The 23,579-nt window shown below is 42.6% G+C and overlaps 1 protein-coding gene and 1 long non-coding RNA gene across 10 annotated transcripts in view; one reads left to right on the forward strand and one right to left on the reverse strand.

Moving 5' to 3' along the window:
• Positions 1–210: 210 nt before the first annotated feature.
• Positions 211–1,556, reverse strand: LOC117777903. Its single transcript, XR_004616697.1, has 2 exons — positions 1,481–1,556; positions 211–319 (listed from the first exon to the last, which is right to left on the reverse strand). It is a non-coding gene; the product is annotated as an uncharacterized LOC117777903 (long non-coding RNA).
• Positions 1,557–5,907: 4,351 nt separating this feature from the next.
• The window catches only part of LOC117777881 (supervillin-like), a 35,713-nt gene continuing 18,041 nt past the window's right edge, over positions 5,908–23,579 (forward strand). For 5 of the 9 annotated variants that reach the window (XR_004616693.1, XM_034612941.1, XM_034612945.1 and 2 more), the window contains exons 1-13: positions 11,332–11,644; positions 13,670–13,733; positions 14,589–14,680; positions 14,772–14,829; positions 14,915–15,063; positions 15,593–16,427; positions 19,124–20,464; positions 20,885–21,055; positions 21,230–21,267; positions 21,366–21,427; positions 21,521–21,657; positions 21,873–21,968; positions 23,007–23,292. Coding sequence is in view for 8 of the 9 variants with exons in the window: in XM_034612941.1 (XP_034468832.1) it covers positions 11,584–11,644; positions 13,670–13,733; positions 14,589–14,680; positions 14,772–14,829; positions 14,915–15,063; positions 15,593–16,427; positions 19,124–20,464; positions 20,885–21,055; positions 21,230–21,267; positions 21,366–21,427; positions 21,521–21,657; positions 21,873–21,968; positions 23,007–23,292 (3,390 nt within the window). In the remaining variant the exon portion in view is untranslated. Of the gene's footprint in view, positions 6,254–11,330; positions 11,645–13,669; positions 13,734–14,588; positions 14,681–14,771; positions 14,830–14,914; positions 15,064–15,592; positions 16,428–19,123; positions 20,465–20,884; positions 21,056–21,229; positions 21,268–21,365; positions 21,428–21,520; positions 21,658–21,872; positions 21,969–23,006; positions 23,293–23,579 lie in introns of those variants that run through there. The other 4 variants (XM_034612948.1, XM_034612944.1, XM_034612942.1 and 1 more) reach the window with 4 other exon arrangements.

The raw sequence follows: 23,579 nt of genomic DNA on the forward strand, positions 1-23,579 counted from the left end.
CACTGTTTAATCATTCATCAAGTATCACTTAATTGTTATGTAGCATTTTACAGTTGTAGCATTTTATCAACTCAGAACTTTGTCTTAGTATTTCAAACATTTCTTGTAAATCTGGATCATGTCGCCTTATTACGTGTGCATTACATTATACTCCAGGCAATGCCAAATATTAATGTACGAAGCACTGTTTCATACCTTAGGTTTTTACAAACAACTTGCTGTTCTGCCATCCCTCTAGCTGGAGAGGTACAGTAGCATTGTGGATAGTTTCTGCTCTTCATGCTGTTTATCTGTAGGAACATTGAATCAAAGCTGTGAACTTCAAATAAGACAAAAAAAGCATAATCATAAAAAGTACAGGATGAGATTCAGTGTTTCAAGACAAGCCCATTGTCGGCATCACAGGGAGGACAAGCTGACACGCCCGTAATTACTAACATCTCATTTTCAATTCATTTTGAAGACTGAAAGGCTTTGCCTCTGTCTTGTGTGTAAACTGCCCCTAACAACATTTAAATAGCTATTTCCGTACATATGCCCCCCCCCCCCCCCCTAATAATTGGCATGTCAGGTACACTTGAACATAGTGTCATTAGACTCTTTGTACGGCAGGTTATGTGCAACATGAAGTAATTATGCACACTTGTAATATTTTATATTTTCATATGAGATTTAAGTGCTTTTTGTACTCACTGACATCTTTTTTTCTTCCTTGCATGAAATGCAAGAGAGAGGAGGAAAAAAAAGTTTTTCATAAAGTATATTTACATTTGGTACTCCAACAGTAAAAACCAGTGGGCAAAACATTACGTTTCATAATTTAATTTACAAAACTATGCCAAGTATTTAGAAGCTATTTTTAGAGTAATTCAAAAGAGAACTCATTCATTTTCTTTCCTTTAACACATGCCTTTATCTTTGTATCTATAAATATGAGCATAATCCATAGTCATATGATTGTGCTACTGTTGTATGATACTGCAGTCTGATTCATAAATAAACTCTTTGCATGAACGTTGTTTGTGATCAATTGCTCAAAAGGGACATACACATGAATTGACATCTACAGGAATTGTTTCATGTCCTACAAACTTCACATATCTACTGGAGAAAATGTGCTGTTCTTTACAGAATATTCTGGAAATATAACTTCCTTTTTTATCTAAATTGTATATTAATATACGGGAACAGCACAAGGAAGAAATACAAACATAAATGGGAGTCAAAAGAAAGGTGTCAAAACAGGTCTCATATTTTTTCAAATCACAGATATTCCATTTCTGAAAAAGCTGACTTATTTCCTTAAAGTAAAATTAAGGCAATAGAAACAGAATGAAAGTGTATGTCCACAAGTATGTGTGTCTTTTCACATATGTAGATTTGTGTACTAGCAATTTCAGCCCAATTACCCTGCCAGGCTGTCACACTGAGCTCCACTTGCTGGATTAAAGCGTTGGCAAAGACTATACTTAGGCTGGACCTTGTAAAAACCTCTCAGCATGCTCCCTGGGACTTGGAGGGCATCCATCCTCAGACACCGCGCTGTTCCATCTTTCCTTTCTAAAAGGAAAGTGAAAAGTCTGATTAGTGCTTCCTCTTTATGTGATACTTTATTTATTACAGTGTGCCCTGGTTTCACTTTCATCCCATCGTTTTGTGAGGTGACAAAGAGAAGTGGGATAACAATCTAGATCTGGACATTGTTCACAAAACATTTGTCAGTGCAAGTGAAGCAGTATTTTAAAAACATTGGTCTACATACAGTGTTCATCAAACTTAATTCAAGAAGTTTAACACATTTTTAATACCATAAGGATACTGGTCAGAGAATGCACAAAAAAAGCAACTGTTGTGATAAGGCTGAGAATTATTTACTAAGTACGTTACAATTATTCAATCAAGCATCAATAAATGAACTGAAGATTAATTAAATTTAAGCTAAATAATGTACGTTTTTTTGACAGTCGCTCATAATGAGGTGATGAGGTTTCTAGATGCAAGCAGCAATACTAGTGAATGAAAACAATAATGCATACCTTCAAAATAATGTGATTTAAAGCTTCCAAAGCCAAAACCTTAATCCAAAAGTATAATACTTAGACTTTAACACCCTTTTAACTGAATTGACTTTTCAAGACCCCGCAGATATTATGTTCATTACAGTGACAAGGCAAATAAACGTATATACACAGATGAATTCACAACATTACTCTTGTGTTGTTTCAGTTAAGTTGATTTAATAATAGTTCATTTAGTGTTGGTGAAGTAAAGTCAAAGCCATAAACACACACACATTCATTTCAAGAATAAATAAAGATGTATTAACAAACCTGGTAAACTTTACATTGGTGACATTATGACCCCTGCTGTGATTATAACATCTAATAATGCTGCTTGTAGAGAACTACAGAGTATTTTCTCATTAGAATATGTCAATATGATAATTATTATTGAACTGATCTAATATCAAATACAAAACGTGCATTTACTCAGAATTTTCCACTCAGGTGTGTTGACTCCTCAGCACCTGTTAGCTAGCCTGCACTTGCTAGCTACCTACAGGTGTTAGCTACCTGATAGCCTGTAGCATTCACTTATTTCTAACACTTGTTTTAACACGAACCACGTGTTTTAAAAACATTAAAAGGTGAGTTTTATTCCACGTGCTTACCTCAGTCCTGCCGCCGCCGCCGCCCTTAAGCTAGTCATGCTAGTTAAGCTAGTCATGCTAGTTAAGCTAGTCATGCTAACGGTGGGACACTGGTTTGTGGACTTTTCCTGGTGGTTTTGCTCTGGTTCTGTTGTTCTCTGACCTCAACACGATCCAGAGCAGTTTGCTTTCTTAACCTGAAAGTACTTCAAGTTCCTGCTTTGCTGCTAAACTTAAAATGGGAGCTACACGTCTGCTAATGCTAATGGTTAATGGTTAATGGTTAATGGTATGTCTGCTACACGTCTGCTAATGCTAATGGTTAATGGTATGTCTGCTTGTAACCTTGGTAACCAGCTTCCTCAGGCCTACACCTGTAACGGTGTAATTTTTATTAAATAATAAAGATATCTTCTTAACGCAGGTTATAATGTTCATATAATATATAGTATATCAAGTACATTCTTATACTGTAAGTTACATCAAGATACTTTTAGGCTAATTGTCTATAATCTTACAAACTTTTCCTTTTGTAATATTGTCAACACCTACTTATATTTAAGTTACATCAAGATACATCTAAACAAATTTTCTTGAATCATACTAACTTTTACTTTTGTAATATTTTCAACACATACTTATACTTCAAGTTACATCAAGATACCTTTGAGCTAATTTCCTTGAATCTTACAAACTTTTACTTCTTGAATTGTAATATTGTTACATTGTGGTATAAATACTTTAATTCAAAATAATGGTCCACCACAGTTACACCTGCACTAACCTCTATGAAGTGACTTATTGAATATGAATTATTTGTATCTACAGTGGTCTCATCACATATGAGGACATGTGTTGTCTTGGTTTTATAAATATCATATCATATATCACCTTGGTTTTCATTGTGGACATGCAGTGTTCTCTAAAGGAAACAGTTTGCCACCTCACTGGCATCCGTCCCTCCAGCTGCCCCTCCACCGCAGCTGCCTCCGAGTGAGTACACTACATATCTGTCGTTACTGTACGCCTGTCAAAGCAAGCTGCTGCTCGGGGGAAATAAGTGAGTCCATTAATGTCACAGTGTCAGTTGTCCTCCTTCTCCTCCAGTCCTCACGCACGGCCCACATTCTCCCCCTGTACCACACCCCAAACGTGATGGAGAAGGTCCAACTGTGTGAATGTGCATCTGCAGCAGGCGGAGGTAGGTACAGCACAAGAAGGCAAACACTGGGATTTGTTCATACAGCAGGTGATAGTGGTGCATGAACCTGGTCAATGGAACGACAAGAATGAGATGCTTGATAAGATCCTTTATTAGTCCTACAACGAGGAATTAAGCCGTGTTAGAGCAGGGATAGTAACTTTTTACTAATGGATAGTAAAAATAAGAAGCATCAGTTAAAAAGTAAATGAGTAAACAAACATGAACAACAATGCTAATACTGTATACAATGTAAACAGTGTATAAAATAATAAAATCCAGAACAAGATATATAAGTAGTCATGTTAGATTACGGCAAATGTACAAATTGTGTAAATACTAACGGATATGGATTCATACATGTAAAAGCTCTGTAGCATTTGTTGTGAGATAAAATATTGAATTGCAATTTGAAGACTAGTAGAGGAAAGAAAGTGTTCCGATGAATTTTATCAAGTGATTCTTGTAAAGTAAGATTAATTCAGTTAGATTCAAGATAAGATAAAATAATAAGATCATTTATTAGTCCAACAACCACTGTGGGGTAATTTGCACATTTCCCCACTGGGTATCAACATGCTGTAGCACCACTCTTGTAAAAAATGTTTCTTTCTTTTACCCCAGTTTCACCTCAGTCTCTCTCCTGTCTACCCAACTCCTTCTCTCTCTCTCTCTCTCTCTCTCTCTCTCTCTCTCTCTCTCTCTCCCTGCTTCTCGGTCTTCTTTACTCGGCTGCTGTCTCCTGTCTACCCAACTCCTTCTCTCTCTCTCTCTCTCTCTCTCTCTCTCTCTCTCTCTCTCTCTCTCTCTCTCTCTCTCCCTGCTTCTCTGTCTTCTTTACTCGGCTGCTGTAGCGAGCCAAGTCCACAAGATGGAGACAAACAACAGATAAACAGAAATAGGAACCAATACCAAGTTCCTTCTCTTTCATTAGAGGACCTGAGGAGAGTGAAACTTGTGACCTGTTTATTATAACAGATAAAGCATATATCCAGTTACCTGATATGCGCTTGTCATGGAAATGCATACGTGGAAGTGCAAAACAGATCTTACACCGACTGCAATGCTGTTTTCGTCGTTCTATGTGAAATGAACTTTGGAAATCCATTTGTGGTTTTTGTGTAATCCTACTGACAAACTAACAAAAAACCTCTTCCCTTTTTCGATGATAAGGACAATAGCTGCATAACTTTTCATAAATATTAACACTTTGCCTTTCATGTGTATTTGTGAAGGTGAAGACATCGACATGAGTGCAGTGCAGAAGACACCTTGTTGTGTGCAACTCACAGATGTCCTGTCGTAAGTACTTTGGCAACAATCACGGTCATGTGGCATTAAATCATGAGTGGTGATATGTTATATGGAGGCTCCACGCTTTGTCTTTAATTTTAGATTCAATGAAGCACCTGTTACTTGTGGCCTTTTAGAACCACGAAGCGTGATGATGATGCTCAACTTAAAATGTATGAATTTATGTAGATGCAGATGTAACAAATATGACATTGCTGTTTTAAGGAAGAATGCCTCACTACTAAAAGTCCTGAATTAACTAAGGTCCCGCTGTTGTAGTGTCGGAGCCCCTGCAGCGTCTGGATCACACCACGCTGGTGGATTGTAGTTTTAACAGCTGATTCGATCCCTCTGCACTCGGAGCCTGACGCTTCCTGTCTATTTATGGCTGATGCCCCTCTATCGAGGCTGCTCTCTTCAGCCCATACATGGCTGTTGTGGGATGAGGTTACCACGCCGGTTTTGGCCCGCACGCCCCAAACCCTTTGGAAGCAGTGTTGTGTCGCCTCTCACCGTCAGTCTAAACTCTGTCAGACAAGGGTCCCAAACCTCTTCCACAAGAATGGACATTTGGGGAACCACAGTCTTGACTCATGGAGTAGTTTGAAGAAGCATTTGCTGTAGGGGTATTAGGAGTATCAGCCTGCAGTAGCACACCTCTTCTCTATTTTTTTTCTGTCTTTCACCCCAGTTTCACCTCAGTCTCTCTCCAGCATACCCTACTCCCTCTCTCTCTCTCCCTCTCTCCCTCTCTCCCTCCCTCTCTCTCTCTCTCTCCCTCTCTCTCTCCCTGCTTCTCTTTCTTCTTTACTCGGCTGTTCGTGGACTAATTTATTTGACCCTGGTGCAGCAGAGCTAGTGGGAAAGCACCAGGCTATATCTGTCGGCTGCTGAGGTTGGACCTGCTTCATGGTGGATGACTTTGGATCATTTGTTGGGGTTTACCTAATCCCCCCTGCTCCTCCTGCCTCCTCAGCACCTCTGCCCTGAACAAGGTTCCAGTGAAACCTTTTGTCTGGTTTCATTTACCTGAGCTCTCAAGAAAAAGAAACATGGACTTCACCTGCAAAACAACTCTCTCAGTCCTGTACTATTGGAGTTAAACAATTGTAAGTATTGTTTTTCTTTTTCCTAGTTTAATCTCATTCATGCTAATATATATATTATGTCAGCAACAAGTCGAGTGGCAAAGCATAAATGATGTGTATGGTAAACTAAGAGACTGTTTTTGGCTTTACACCTAAACAATATGATATAATTTGAAATCTGCCACGATGGAAATATAACAAGGGATTTAATAGCCTCACTGATTTGGTAGCCTTGGCCTTGTCAGTCAATAAAAGGACAGGAATTCCGCTTTTGCTTTTGCTGGTAAACATAAATAAGCTTAATGTGATGTTGTTAAAGTGACAGACGCTAATTAAAACCATTGCATAGTTTCCTTGAAACACAATTGCCATCATCCTTGTGCAGTTACACTGCTGCAGAATCTCAGACAGGTATTTTCTCCTGAGCAAGTCTCCTGCTGGATTTCTCAGTCTGGCAGTTTAGAGATCGCACCCTCTAAGGTGTCTTTAAGATTGAGGAAGTCACTCATTGTTTTCATCTTTGGTCAAACATCCTGGTAGAGGAGGCAAACGTTAAAACTCAGCAGTACTTCACTGAATGTAATGTCCCAGCTGAGCCCCCCCCCCCTCTTTATGTTCTGTGCTGTCTCAAGTAACCACATGGGTATTAGCATTCCAAGCTCCAGATTATGGCTGTATGTTGGCATGTGTGTGCAGCTGATCTATTGGCTGTGTGTCTGGGGCTGGTGTGTTGTTCCTACTCGGGACAGGCGTCGTTTCTCCACAGTTTTGTTTTTAAAGTGTGTGTGTGTGTGTGTGTGTGTGAGAGAGGGAGACAGGGTTTGTGTGTGAATGCGTGCAGCAGTTGCTTGGTGTTCGGCACCTGCTGCACCCGTCAATAGGAACAGACAGGTTTACTGACTGGCCTCATTGTTGAGCTGCTGCCACTTGATTCTATTCATCTGCATATCTACAGTCTTACACACATTATCACCCATGTGATATGTCTATTCATTTGATGGTTGTAATATAAATGCAGAAATGCACGCTTTGCTTTGTCCTCTTGGTTGCACCGCAAAGTTTTTATACAAAAAAGTTTAAGGTGTGATTCCCTTGTAGAAAACAAGAGTTGAACACTGAAACATAGTTACTGCTCTTTTTTTAGTCCTGCTATTATCGGAGATTATAATGATTTTTTTGTAGGTGGAGGAGCAAAGATTTAGTTCAAAGAACCGCACAGTGTCTTGTGGATGTGTCATGCACTTGTTATTCCTAGAGCATGTTTCCTCAGCACCGTCTTTTACTGTCTCCACCATCTGTTTCCGTCAGCACCTTGTATGTCAGGATGCAGAACGCTGGCTCAGGCTCCCACTGGCCTGCAAACATGCTGCCTTCCTTTTCAATATGTGATTGCTGCTTGGATTATATGTGGCATGAATAACTCATGATAGTCGCTATCAAAATACTCACAGATTGGTCATAAAGTCTAGAATGTCCACAGTTACTCACTATATCATAAATCTATATACCTCTGCAAAGGCGAACACCAGTTGCCGTGTTAAAGAGAATGAAAGTATAATTGGTTGAGTCATTTTTTGCGTAATCCTGCTAACTAACCAGCAGCATACAATGAAAACATAACCTTTTAGGTAATAAGGCCAAGGACTCAATGTTTGAAATCTCACTCTCACTGGACATCAGGACTATTGGGACAATCCTAATGCTCCTCTGCATCAGTGGGCCAGTGGACCCATAATTACACTGGTTATTCCACCATCTTTGCTTTCCACTACCTGGGAAAAGCTACCAATAGCTACTGGGGGGAAAAAAATCCTCTTTCTCTTTTGGTTGCACAGTGACAGACGCTTTTCCTTTGAGGACTAAATGGAGCCCACATTTTTTTTTCAACAAATGCTTAGTTTAATGCCCGGTGTCGGATAGAATCCTATTGTGAAACCGATGCTTGTAAGGAACCAATCTAAATGCAGATGGGGGCGTTTTTCAGTAGCCATTACTTTTGCAATCAACATTTGCTTCATAGCGCGTTGGTAATATTTTGTTATTGGCAATGTTTCTGGATGTTGTTTTGATATTTCATAAGAAATGAAATATAGTCAGTTCAAGTTACATCACAAACAACGGTAAACATTGTACATATAGAACACAATGAAGTGATGTGGCACACATATGATAAGACATTTAAAGAAAATGCATGGTTTGGTGATTTTAGTAGCAGAGACCTTTCTCTAAAGCAGAGAAAGTGTAGAAATGACCTCTGCGCCACTGTGACACAGTATACTTATACTTTTGTCTGGTCTTGAGTTACCTCAAGTTACCTCGTCCAGTTACATAACGTGAAGATGTTCCTGGACAATGTAGCTTTTAAGAAAGTGCAGCCAAATCCTCCAGCTCCCAATCTGTCTTTGTCTCTCATCCCCTTTTCCTCCCTGTCTCCTGCTCTGCCTAAGAGTTGCAGAACTTCTTCAGTGTCTTCGCTCGGCACCCGGCGCTGTGCTCATCGATATCCATATAAGAGCAGAGGAGGCAGGTTTCTGTGCCGAGTGTCCGGCAGAGTTGATGCAAGGCAACGGAGAGGAATGCAGATGTGGATCTAAAGATGGAATGCCAGAGTAAATGTTTAAGTAAGGAGGAAGGATAAAGGTTGCTGGTCTGCTGCCTCATGCTCTCACTTGACGTGCATTTGTGTGTTTGTGTGTGAGTGAGAGAGAGAGAGAGAGAGAGAGAGGGGCAGTTTAAATCATGCACTTCTTCTACATGTGTTGACATCAGTGCATGTGTGTCTGTGGCTCTTTCATCACTGAGACTAATCTGCTGTTTGGCATATGGTTAACATTTTCAGCACCAAGAATGGTCGGGAGTTTTGCGAGTTAACATCACGGCTGTGAAGCTTGTGAGATTTAAACAGACGTTCGCTCAGAAGCAAGTAAGTTTGCTTCTGAGCTTCACATCTTAAAGATTTGCTGCGAGATGCTCTGACGCTGAGTCACCCGGCGATTTGTTGAGCCCTCATCTCGTGGTGTTTACATGTTTTCCTGGGTGTTGAGTTTTGTAGACTGTTTTGTACACTGACTGTGTTGCAAGATAATACCGTTGAGTTGAGTTTCACATTTCTATAACCCACCTCTCTCTGACCTCATGAGATGACTAAAATCAGAGAGCAGATGTCCACTGGATGGAAACATCAAGATCAGAAAACCAATTCATCCTCCCACAGAGAGATTGACTGGGTTTAGGAGATATGGCTGCAGGTGTGGTTCATGAACAGATAAACTAATTGAAAAATACTTATCCTACATTCTAAACGTGCCTTTAGTTTTATTAAGATATTTTTCCTTTTTTAATAATTTAAAGACTGAAGAAGGGGTTTAAATTAAACTGCTTAATTGCAAATGACTGTTACATTAAGGAGTAAGGCTGCAACTTGATATAAATTCTGTGGTCATGATACTTTGTTGTCAACGACTCTGTGTTCAGAGTCCACCTCAGTGTTCTTACTTGGAAGTGTTATTTGTGATGCCAGTAAAGTTTTCAACTAAGAAAAGCTTCAGGGCGACATGACTTGTTTTGACAATGCAACCGATCAGATGGAGAGCAACTGACTGTGGATGTATCATGACTTGTTGTTGTTGTTTTTGATTTGGCAATAAGAGAAGAGGAGGAAACATGGAGATAAAGAAAAACAAGGAAAAAGGAGAACGTGAAAAGGAGTTGAGGAATGAGGAGGAGTGATCGGAACGAGCAGGAAGGGTCAGAGGAGAAAGAAGGAGATGGATGGTGAGTGTGACAAATCTGGTGAAGGAGAGGGAGTGAGAAAGAAAACAAGGCAGAGCAGCGTGCAGACGTGGAGACGGTCCCCTGGTAAACACGGGCCGGCGGCTGACAGGGTGACCTCGCTCCCCGAGGCAGCCACTCACAACACATGTTGCCTTATTAGGGGCGTCTACAGGCAGCGTGGGCAGACCTGGGAAGGTGGAGGGGGTGGTGGAGGGGGGGGGGGGGGGGGGGGTGTTTGTGTGTGAAAGGGAGAAAAAGCATCACACAGAGGAGGTGAGTTAACGTGCAGGCAAGACAGTCCAAAAGTTTGTAACGAGAGTAAAGAGCCGGGGTTTTATTACCAAGTTACCTCTGCAATGCAGTTCACAAAATACTTTATCTCAATGAAGTGCGACACTTTGCACATCCCTGCATATTATCATATTATATAACCTGTTCTCTTTGCCGTATCACCGTATTATTAACAGGTTTTCATTGTTTTTCACCTGCTCAGAGTGTAAGATGTGGAGCAGAAAGAGACTTGCCTTTGATGGGATGATTAACTGTTGAACAGAGTATTCTATCTAAACTGGCATCAAGACAAGGATGTCAGTAAAAGCCTTACAACCATAAAGAATCGTATTTCCAGGGGTAATCTGAATTTTTACAATCTTCGGACCCTCTTGCTTCCCGAGCTCGAAGGTTCCTGGTTTGGATACCAGTTGGTGGTGTTCTCCCCGTGTCTCCATGGGTTTTCTCCTGGAACTCGGGCTTCCCCCCACAGTCCAAAAACATGCAGATTGGGATTATGTTGATTGGAGACTCTAAATTGACTTTAGGTGTAAAAGTGATTGTGAATGGTTGTTTGGCCTTGTGATACGCTGGTGGCCTGTCCAGGATGTAGCCCGCCTCTTGCTCAATGTCAGCTCGGTTTGGCTCCAGCCCACCGCGACCCTCAAATGATGGGCGGTAAAGATAATGGATTGATGGCTGGAGACATTTAAAAACAGAATAAGGAAGATTTCACAGCCAAACTATCTGAACATTTTAAATTTAATACAGTTTTTGGACATTATCTTGCACTCAGCCGTCTTGACTGAAGCACACCTGATGTGTTGTGTGCTTTAAGGATACCATCTGACTCCCAGTAGCCCTGGACCCCATACCAGCCCTGCTGCCCTGCTGGCACCCTCCTCCAATCCTGTTCCAGAGTTTTTATCATCAAGGCTAATTTCTGCCTGTAATCTGATTAGGGCTCTGAGCTGCTTTAGCACCCTGCTGTGCTGTCTCTCTCTCTCTCTCCCCCTCCACTCCACTGACACACACACACACACACACACACACACACACACACACTGTCTGACAGCCAGTCTGTGCAGGCTGTAGCTCGCTGTGTAGCCGGGGCAGTCACTGCGCTGTGGCTGTGTGCTCGCCTGTGTGTGTGTGCTCGTGTCACCACTTTCATCCCAGCCTGTCTGCATGCCGGGAGCAGCCCTCGCCTCCGCCGCTGCAACTCCTGCTGTCCAACATCGTCACCACCGCTGTGACACCGGAGGGGAGTCTAGCAGCGAGGCTGTCTGCTGCTCACCTCCTTAAACATGTTTCGAAACCCATGGATCTCTAGTTACCATGTGAACCATGTCCAGCCCTGTGGCCAAGGTAAGGCCTGTAGAAGGGGAAGGCTTGGTTATAGGATGACTTTCTTAACTGCCCCTATCTCTATAGACTCCCTGGTCAATGCTGTTTAGCTCCTTACTGAGCTAAAAGACACATTTTTGGTGGATGTCAGTCATATTGCAGAGGCAGATTTACGAAGAGGCTGTGAAAATGTCTCATTCTGATCATACCTGTCTAATTCACCTCAGGATTTTGCATTTTAATTGGTACAGAAGGTTTGATTGCATTTCTGTTACTATGAGTTTAGATGTTAGCATAGAGGCTGCTTGGAATACATGTAGTCCCTGTGTTAGTAGTGATACCACTTATCTGGTGCTGTATTTTCAACAGGTGAATGCTGCTGTGTGCTTCTCTCTGTGCTGTTTTACCTTGACAATGTTTTGTGTGCATGAAATTCTCCTTTACAAACACCACAAGGTGCATCTCTGCCCACTGAGGTGGAAGATGGCCGTTCATGTTCCCCCAACAACCTTTCCACACAGATTGTGTGCAAGCAAGGGCCCTGTTGACTCAGGGCGTCTATTTTGCACCTCTTGAATATTTATAGAAATCCTTCTCCTCACTGCGCTCACTTTGGGATGTCTGGCACTGCCCACCGTGAGCCTGGTGCTGCTTGTTTTGTTGACAACCTGCAGGCGTTTCCTAGGAAAAGCCGGGTTGACTTCTGCACCAGGGGCTTTCCAACAGAGGAGTCAGACTTGTGAAGTCATAAACAGACAGATACACGAACGCACTCCTCCACAAGAGTCCCATTGACTTTTAAAACCTTGTTTGTGGGTTTGAGAAGAGATGCTGCTTTTAAAGGTTATGGCATTTATTGATTTTGAGGATGAAAAGAGACTGATAAAATTATCATTGCCATGTCTTCTTCGAGGATATGATCTTTACAAACTTAAGGCAAACGTGTGATGGGGAATCACACCCATGGTGCAGAGACTTCTAACTCAGATTTCTGGCCTCTCCGATGTCTAATTCTGACTTGACTTGTCCTAACATGTCCTTCAATTTCATCAGGTCAGTCACTGAAGCCCTTGACCTTGATGTCTCGGGGATCACATGGGACTTTACATCCTACACTTTCAGTCGTGTGGATGTTGTTGCCACACCGTCTTTAGTGGCCAAAATAAGTCAGAGGTGTCTGGACCAGTAACATGATCTGTCTCATATACTGGAATCCAACTTTACAACACTCTGCTCCTGCTGTGACCCGAGAGTTAGAGGGTCAGCGGTCAGCAGGGAACTGGAAGTGAACTTTCAGAGAAAACTTTTTCTGTCAGCTGACTCACAGTGAGCTGTACATTTTACAGTCAGAACTGAATGTCACAGTGCTGTTTTTTACTCGGATCTTATTTCAGTACAGATCTGCATGCTGTGGTTGCAGCGGATTGATGATAGTCATTACGTGTGGAGCTAATGATTAAAATAGCAGCCATTAAAATTATTTTGATAATCACGCTTTTATGAGCTATACTTACTAGCCCACGTGTAGCGTCTCATTAGAGTTGTGAATGGGCTGAAGTTTATTCTCGTCTGTCACACCTGTTGTTTTGTGATCACTAGTTCGTACGTTATTTTTATAATGGTAGCCTCGGTGGGAACGCAAGAGAAATATAAAGAAAGGTAGAAAAGAAAAAGCCCAAACGTGAGTGAGATCTGCTGCAACAAGCAAGTGAGGCTCCATCGTCAACTTTTTATTTTATTCTTTTTTTTATAATACAAAATTTAAAAGTGTAAGATATTTGGTTAGTGCCATATTAGGTGTCATGCTGGGTTGCGGCAAAACTTTGCCAAAGCCCTCTACATCAGGACTTACTGTAGAAACTCTATGGTTCTGATAACACTATCTACAGTACTGTAGATCTATTGTACTTCCAAATGCCACAGTTACCCTTGAAATGTACATTTAGTTTTCACAAGTCGCACACAGATGATAATCATTGATGTAAAACATAAAGACTGGATTTCTTTCATTCAAGTTCATGACTGAGTCTCGTTTCTTTCATCTAGGATCTGGATCCAAAGCTCCGGCCAAACTCTGCAGCTCTGCCTCGTTTCCATCCGAAGCCTTAAGGTAAAACTCTCCCACGTAGACCTGGGTCAAATGGCGTGAGTGGAACTAGGGAGATGACGCGCACCCTTTTCTAAGAGCATTTGCCATTCCTTTCATTTGCCTGGTCATCAAGACGGGGATATGCAAGGATATAGGTTTAGTGCTTTAGCTTATCATGCACAATAGGCATTAAAAGCTGAAGATGCCTGGAACAGCTTATCCTAAGACACTTTTTTCTTCACATGGTATTAGAACCATAATACCTCTTTCGGGAATCCTTTACACCGAGCCTCTTTTTGCTTTAATTTAAAGTTTCCTCTGGTAGTTCAGTATAAGATTTTTATTACATCGGGAAAGTGTAGTTTAAGTGTGTATGTGTGTGTGTGTGTGTGTGTGTGTGTGTGTGTGACCTGCTGTTGCTGAGACGTAAAGCCATGATTGTCTGATTCCACTTGGAGGAGAGTCAGGACTTGATGACCTGTCTCCTAAGCTGGATCCTGATGGAAGTATCAGCAGCTGAGCTTCACCTTTACCTGACTTCACCTCTTAAAGACGAGTCACTTAAGGCTGAGTTGCAGCGAAGGCTCAGATAAGACTCCAGCAAATGACGTCTGGCTTGTTATTAGTTTTAGAACCAAATATGACGTCGTCCACACTAGTCCACTATAGTTGGTGGTAATTTTCACTTTCAAAGACATTATATGTTGCAGTTAAAGGTTTCAGAAAGAATCTTACTGCAGCTACCTTTTTTTATTCGAGCAAATTTAAATGAAGTACCTATTGATGAATTATTGCCACCTATTTATTTTGCCCTCAGAGAGAATCCAGAATGAAACAAGTCACATGCTCACAACAGGCTTGTGACTTCTCTTTCAGTTTTCAGAGTGACTTCTCCTTGGGTGACAAGACCGCCTTGGTCAAGAGTGTTTCGGATACAGATGCCAAACTTCTGGTCGTCCTTCCCAAGGGTGCGCCTTGCTTCTGCCATAATAACATCAAAAATACTTACTTTTGACATTTTTATAATATTAACTTTGTGTTTTCTGATCAAACAATCAGTTTCAGAGTTGAAGAAACACTTTGAGACTCCTGTCACAAAGGATTTGGAGATGAACAGGTATGCTCAGGGCTCATTACACTGAATTCTCACACTTCTATTTCTTTAACTTCCCAGCTGCTAACCTTTTTCCCTCTCTCGACAGGAAGGAGAGGATAGCCCGGCGTCTGGAGGGGATGGAAAGTGATGCTCCTCCTGCTCTGGTACCCGGTGGTTTGGTAGCCAACAGAATGCTGGAGGAGGATCCGCCGCGGTACACCCGCGCCTCAGACCCCTGTGAGCCTTGTGTGATGGGTAAGCATGGCACGCTGCACTGCAGAAAAATATGGTGATGCACTTTGTGGAACTGGAATGGACGTTCCTAAAATGCATCTTATCATATTTGAAAAAGAACCAGTTAATTGTTTGTTAGTTGTTTTTTGTAACCCATTGCTTGAATTGTTTGCCAATTTACTTTCACTGTTGTTGTAACATATTTGAGGCCTGGTTCCTTCAGTGGAGCTGCTCAGTGACCAACACTTGGTCTCTGTGCATCTGTCCTGTAGGTTTAATGCATGTGACAGTGAAAATAAAGCACAAACAAATCTGACAGTTTAAGCATGTTGTTCATTTTGTAAGACATGGACTCATTCACATTAATGTCTGGGATGTGTTTTGTTAGATTAATGCCCCATTTTTCTGATTACCTTCTAATGGAGGTTGGTGTGAATGATGTAAGAAATTGGTTCTTACAGTAACTCCCACGTGACACAAGTTTGCTACAATTCTTGATTGTCTAAAAAAGTTGTTGACAAATATTGAGTATTTTCCCTTTTTACCACAGTGAGGCGCTACAGTCGAGAGGATTTTGATGCACCCCAGAAGAAGATGGCATCTTCAGACAGATCACCTCAGGTCAAAGGTGGAGTTGGCAGTGGACGTCCAGAGCCAAAGTTGGTGTATGTCGACCCAGTAACGTTGTCCACCTCCTCTACACCCACATCTGGCCCCACAGACCCCTCCAGCCTCAGTTCCAAGGCTGAGCGCATAGCCCGCTACAAAGCAGAGCGCCGCCGCCAGCTGTCAGAGCGTTACGGCATCCTCCTGGATCAGGAGGCGGACATCGACTTCACACCATGCCACAGGCCCCGCCGAGAGCCTGAGACCTCTGGTCGACAGACAACTGCCAGGCGAGACAAAGACGGACAGGAATCAGAAGAACTGGGACGGGACCCCAGGGTGCCATACCGCTCTGGAGTGGGCAAGGTTTACATGAGGACTCATCCAGATGCTGCACCTGTTAACACATCAAACCCTGCCCACACAACCCCAGCTCCTCCCCCCACACAGGAAAGACAGAGCAGATATTCTGAGCGGGAAAGAGCGATGAACATGGAGAACTACCGGCGTGGTGGACCCCAAGAGCGCAGAACCACTTCAAGATCCAGAACCCAGGAACTGCATCCGCCCCAGCCCCAACAACCACAGAACCCCCCACACCACCAAGACGCTGCCCACCAGGAGCCAAGCCCCGCCTCCACAAGGGATTACAGCATCGCAGCAGTGCCCAACTCGCCTCGCACCGCCCGCCGGGCATCCCTGCCCTCCACCCGCTACGGCATATCGCCTGGGGATTTATTCATAGAGCAGCAGGCCCAGAGCATCCTAAACAGACAGGGGTGAGTTTATAAAAGCATTCACGTTCACAAAACACATCATGTCGGAAGGTTGTATGGTCATGAAGTCTTTTATACGTAATCGAGAGCAGGTATGTGACAAAGTGCTTCAATCCAAACAGATAAAATAAAGAACCTCTACTTAGCAAACCACATGACATCAGAATAGTGTCATTGAATTTATGCTTATGGTTCAGATGATAAAACTTTAGATACCATAGTACATCTAAAACAATACAAAACATCATGTAAAATCTTAATTGTCAGACTAGAGTCGAGAATACACAAAAGAATATACAAATCGCAAATTTCATGCAGCTTGGGAAGTTGACTGGCTGCTGAGCTAGCTAGCGGCTACTTTTACCCACAGACTATATCTTTCTAGCTGTGTCATGCTTGTCCTGCTCCAGTTTCACATGGATAGATGCTCTGGGGAGCTCATCAAGGAAAGGCTATAGGGCGAGGAGGAAAATGGCAGGATATGCTTTTGGAGGGGATATGATTTCCCAACTTGTCCCAAGAGGTAACCCTGATCTAACAGCAGCTTGGTTAATTAGCTAAGTGCTACATCTCACTTTCTATTATAAACTTGAATATGCTACCAGAAAAGGAATCGGAATTGTAATGGTTCTGAAGTACAGCAAATGAATAAGACTTTGACTTGATGGCATTAAGGCAGAGACAACTGATGAATTGGACGATGAGCTAAAGGCTATTATTAATGTTGTTCATATTTATGAACGTTGAGGTGACATCACCAACATAGATCTGTGACAAATGTCTTCAGCTTGTCTTCGAGGAACTGTCCACTCGACAACATCAGCTGGATACATGGGTTTTAAGCGGGCAGCGCTCAGACACTCAGGGAAGCACTGGTCATGATGCACTGATCTGTTTTTAACAGGGTAATCACATGTCTATAATTAAAGGATGTGGAAATGTCTTAAATTTCAATTGCAATCAACTACAAGAATGACTTTCAGTAAAGCACAGACCTCTACCAAGGCCCAACAGTCACTTTACATTTAAAAGGTTTAAATCAAGCTGATGCTATTATTATTAGAATTTTTAGGCCTCAGACACTGTCCTCTTTGACCTCTTAAAACATGGCACCATCTTTTTGAGCCAAAAATCAGAACATCAATATCTGCGAACACATTACTTTATGCCTGAAAGACTTGCACTAAGCTCACAAGAGAACAGTTTGAGGAAACAGATCTACATGAACAACTTCATGACACAAACATGCCCATACCCAGAACTCTGTAAAACCAACCCTCTGCCCATCATCCCCAGCACCTACATTCTTGTGAAATTAGTGTGACTGTGTGTGGCCTGGGTTTCGTCAGCACATGAGTGGTGAACCAGAGTTGATGGGGTGACAACACTTGTCAGCTTCAGACCCTGGCTCAGTCAGTCGCAGACATCAGCACTTGTGAGGAGAGGCTCTATTCACATCTCTGCAAACTCTGGCCTATTAATCCCTATGAAATTACATCTGAGTCCTGAACCCTGTTAGTGATTTGGATAATGTCATGGCCTACAACATGCTTCTCCCCTTGAGAGCTGCAGGAGAGCTCCTTGCATGTATGGATTTTACATTAATTTTACTTGTAGTTTTGTGCAGTTTTGTAGATTGTAGAGTGAAACAGATTACCCATAACCTTTGATTGATTTATCTCTGTATTCCTGGAAGATCTGCCATCACAATTTTAGGTCCTTGGTTGTTTATTTCTGGACCAGACAGTGGCCCAGATGAATGGCCTAGTTGGCTTGCAGAAAGGATGAAGGTCCATGGCCTGTCTTTGAGCTTTATGGACAGGTGGACTTCATAAAGACATGGATTGCTTAGTGAAGCTTGAGTTGTTTCATAACAACTTTCAAAACCTAAGTTTATTACAAAGAAATCAAATCCAACACTCTTTATGTTTATTCAATTTGTTTTTAACAGCTATTTTATCTCAAATTAGGATATTCAGATTACACTTTTTTTCAAGTCTATTGTATTCCACTGGCACAGACTGCCTTTGTGACCTTATCAGCTGCTTATGCTAGCTAGTATTAGTGTGTACTTGTGTAGCACAAGCACAGTTTAAGTCCTTCATGCCATGTCAGATAAACCAGAGGCTCCTCAATTATGTCTGGCTTAGTGGTCTACAATGAGATTAGAGCAACCTTTGGCTACCAGAGGTCAGAAGGTTATAGATGAAAATAGTTTGGCTTACTTTTTGCCACAGAGACATTAGAGCGAGAGAGAGAGAGTGAGAGAGAGAGAGAGCGAGAGAGTTGTTTGAACTAAGTCTAAAATCTAAACCCAGAGCATGCTGCTTCTTGACCTTGTTGCAAAGCTATTGTAGGATTTGGAAGATCAAGTTGGTCTCATGATAGTCTCAGGTCATAAACTTTTATTTCACAAGAACACATCACAGATGAGATTTGTGTAATTCCAGAAAATTAAAATCAGTCAAATATTTAAAAATGTTAACCTTTTTTCATTGTCTGTCCTACCAGAATTTAAGGCACCTACTCAGTTATAATTAGATAAGATTATTAATTAAATTACTTGCCCTTGTATCCCAAGGAGGAAAATAACATTTGGCATATGTCTTTTAGATCACCTCTTGTTTGAGTTTGGAGAGTTTCATAGCTTTTTACTTGAGCTGGAATCTCAGTGTCCCTTATCCATTCCTTTCCCCAAGAATCCGAGCAAGGGAACGATTGTCCAGAGATGAAACTGCCCAGAGGCCCCCTGACTGGAGTCCAGACATGAATCAGGTTAACAGACACCGTACTCAAAGGACCACTGCTCAGTATACGCCACAGCACGCAGAATCCACCCAGCAAAGGACTGTTCACCAGCCTCAGCCCAGCCCTGGCCACCATCCTTCTCATGGGCAAACAGCCTACCCTTCCACTCCTCCGGAGTACCGACATTCTGCTCCTGCTGTGGATTCACAGCCCTATTTGGGTATGCCTGCCCCAGTGGCTACTGCCAAACTTCCTGTACCTCCTGAGGTACTACCACGAAGGAGAGTGAGTGCCGACCAAATCCATGCCGCTCACAAGGAGGCAAGATTAGAGGCCAGGCAGGCCCTGAAGGAAGAGGCCCAAACAGAGGGCCTGCTTAAGAGTAGGAAAGCTGTGCTGCCTTCAGAGATCCGCCGGAGAGAAAAGAGTGTGGATGATCCTCACAGAGGCCGGCATGAAGATATGGACTGGCAAAACTACAGCCCAGAACAGAGGAGGATGAATCAAGGCGAGGAAGACTGGGATTGGGACAAAACGAGGGAGAGGGGGAGAGAGAGAAATGTTGAGAGGATGAGGGAAAGGGGGAGACAGAATGTTGACAGCCAAGAGGAGAGAATATTTAAATCTTTGCAGCCATCCCACTCATCTGTACGGCAGCAGCCCAGGCAGCATCAATCCTCAGAGACTATGTTCCATCAAGAGCCCCAAATTCCGTATCAAGAGCCACCAATGCAACAACAGTATGAACCCAGTAAGAGGCAACATGTTGCTCAAATTCAGCAGCCAGACCCACAAAGGCAGCACCAGTATGACCAGTCGAGACAGCCGCAAGAGCCTCAAAGACAACAACCCTTTCAAATAAGGCAGGAGTACAAGCTCCAACAACAAGAACCTCCAAGTCAGCAACATGACCTTGAGAAAAGAACAGATCCACAACTAGACAAAGAGTTTGAGCCTCGGAGGGAGCAGCAGCAGGATCGTTCAGAGCAACAGAGGTTTGACTCGGCTGTCTACCTCCAGAAGGTATCTTCTTTGCCTCAGGTCAAAAGCAGAAGCATGGAGCTCGGCGGAGGGCCCAAACCCAAGACTCGAACACGCTCCATGTCAGATATAGGTATTAGCGAGCATTCTGCTATGTATCGTATGGAGAGGGCAGCAGCCAGCCGGGACGCATCCAGAGCCATTCCATCTGCAGGGGTGGCTAACGGGGATTTGGGCACCCTGGACACCAGGGTGTCGGTAGCACAGCTGCGACACTCCTATCTGGAAAATGCCAACCGGAAACCTGAGTTGTACGTCCAATAGCATGGGCACTGTGTGGCATTGCTGAATAACTCTCTAACTCTGCATTATTGAGCTGTTGCAGACAAATAATCCAATGGTGATTCAGGAAAATAATGCAGATAGAACATGAGGCATGAAATCTTAGGCTCAATTTAGCTTAACTTACTTGCGCAAGTTCGCATCAGGTCTTGCAAGTTATCCTTTGGCAGTTTTCTGCATGTTAACCTCGGGTCATGGCTGTTCACAGTTGAGTTGCAGTTACGTGTGTGTAGCTATATAAGTGTGTGAGGCCCTGTTCTTCTAATTCGAGTGGAGTTTCTGGTGCACTGTTAATCCACTAAAACAAAATCAAAACCAACCATTAGTAACATATTTTTGTCCCTTTTTTGTTGTCTTTGTCCGTCCTCATTGACCCACGACTCCAAAAGTGAGGCCACTAAAGTAGATCTGTCAGCAACGGAGATAGATCCAGCTAGTGGCAGTGATCGAGACAGGCCTGCTCGGAGGCCTCGTCGCTACATCACTCCAGGAGAGAGTCGCATGTCGGAGAGGTTTAGGACCCAGCCCATCACCTCTGCAGAGCGTTTGGAGTCTGATAGGTACAGGAGAAGCTCTCTGATCTGCAGGAGCTCTTCAGAATCCTTTTACAATGAACAAAACACTACATGGAGTGGCAGGGCATGGTTCAAGTGTGGCATGCAGATCACGATCATATCCAGTGGTTCCTGAAATCACTCAGTCTAAATACTGACACATACATTTGTTCTCTGCAGGTCACGTCTCAGCCCATCACAGCTACAGGATCCTGACGGTAAGTTCAGTGTACTGCACACATAACAGTATGTGTGTTTGTGTATGGATGTGATTTTCAGTACAGTACATGACACGTAACATAATTTCTTTCGGTAGATGAAGAGAAGCTTGACGACAGAGCCAAGATGAGCGTGGCTGCCAAGAGGTCTCTCTTCAGGGTACAACTCCTTTTAATGAATTATCTTTAATTATATATCCTCAACCTCAGCTGGACCAAACAGTCCTCATGTTTTCTTGACATCTTCCTTCAGGACTTGGAGAGGATATCAGATGGGAGCGTTCCCAAACCACGTTCCCGAAATGCTGCTGTCGAAAGACGTCTAAGAAGAGTTCAAGACCGATCACAAACGCAACCTGTCACCAACAGGGAGGTGGTCAATGCTTCAAGGTAGCTCCTATATATTGCTTATATGGCTGTAGTTTGTATCATATAATTGAAAATTTACCATGAACAGTATGTTCTGTTCCCTTTCCCGTCTTTTCAATCGTATGCCTTTTTGCTGACTCTTCAAAAAACCCTGTCAACTTGTTTCAAGGCTTTCACAGATTAAGTGATGTATATCTAACTCTTTCCACTTCTACCACCCTTTCTTCACTTTGAAGTGACGCTGCCACATTGCCGCAAACTGGGGACACTCACACGGCTGTAGCTTGCATTCCCAGCTCCACTGTCGTCAACACAAGTGTGACAAACAAGAGGTACAGTTGCACTGAGCTGCTTTGTATCTGTGTGTGTTTGCCAGTGTTGTCTACTTACTTAAATAACATGTGTGCTCTTTGTAACTATATATTTAATGAGCTTGAATCTAGTATTTATTCATTTTAATGAATCCAAATAATTTCTATGGACATAAGTTAGCCTTTTAAATCTTACAAACTTAATTTTTGACTTGTACTGATTCTGAACAATGTGCTATACAGATGCATTTTACTCTCCATCTCCCTCTCCTGGTTGCAGTGGAGATCTGTTCATCCAGTTCTCTCTACCTTGTTATTTCTGCCCCCTTTAATGTGCTGCTCCTGAGCTGGGTGCACCTTATACAGGAAGGAAACCAGTGTTTACACAATAACTCGTTCAATATTTTCCATGCACGGTTTCCATGCATTCCTCTTGCAGTGATTCCCACTTGCACTTCACACATGTCAGTGAAGAGATAGGTTCCAAAGGTCAGAGGTGGAGCCTGTTAAAGCCCTTTGCAAGTCAGGGGTTCACGTGTCCTGCGGTTTGTTTACCAACCCCAGGTTTAACTTAGCACACTGCGGGGAGATCATCATAACCCCCTGCAAACATATGAGTGCATTATATGATTATCTGGCATATGTGCGCTGAGCTACTTATGTCTTTGTTGCTGTGATTATAATCTGACACGCCTCTCAAGACTTATTTACCTGCCTGGTATCTGCATGCATGTTCATCTGTTTAATATTTAGGGGAGGAACACATGAGCTTATAAAACCTTAAGACAATACCTTTAGTAAAAACTTGTGTTTGTTTGAAGAGAGACAGGTTATAGTTTTATAAATAAAACGATTTTGATTAAATAATTCATAAAGAGTCTATCCTCCTATTTTAATGGATAGATGAGATCTTTTATTACTTGCAAAAATAATATTTTCACTACTCATTTATTGCTCTTTCTTATGATATTTAAACACGTGTCTGTCTAGAGGTGGACTTAGGGGTGAGTTTTTACATAAAGTGGCTATTTGAAGACTGACACCCTGTGACTCCCTCAGCATGCAGGCCTCCTCCCAGCTGGACTCAGCGGTGAAGGAGAAGGATGTGGAGGAGCACCAGAAACCAGCTCAAGCTCCTCGTGTCGGGGCGGAAGGCGATGGCCAGGAACTTGTCTCAAATGAGCCTGACCTGTCCAGCCTCACCCTGGCGGAGAAGATGGCCCTCTTCAACCGCCTTGCTCTGATTACAGACAAGCCCAGTGAAGGGGCCCATGGGGACACCCGCCAGCGCAGGGCCAATGCCCGCTTTCAGACCCAGCCTATCACTCAAGGAGAAGTGCAGCAGGTACACACATTTTACTCAAAGAAATTAAGAAAATGCTGAAAATCAAGGATGATATTAAATGCTGTATTTGTACATTTGTGGGGATTTATTTCTGTGAGTTATATTGACCACCTCTTGGAAAGATCTGTTCAGCCATCAAAAATGAAATCAATAACAGTGCATCTCAGCATTACTTATATTTAAGATCCTCTCATCAGCCCAGAAGCTACCGACAACTTCCAGGTCATTTACTCTGAGTCAGTGTTTTGCAGTGTTCCAGTTTCCCTTTGACGCTTTGTGGATGGATG

Source organism: Hippoglossus hippoglossus, chromosome 17, assembly GCF_009819705.1.
Source record: "Hippoglossus hippoglossus isolate fHipHip1 chromosome 17, fHipHip1.pri, whole genome shotgun sequence".
Lineage (NCBI taxonomy): Eukaryota > Metazoa > Chordata > Actinopteri > Pleuronectiformes > Pleuronectidae > Hippoglossus > Hippoglossus hippoglossus.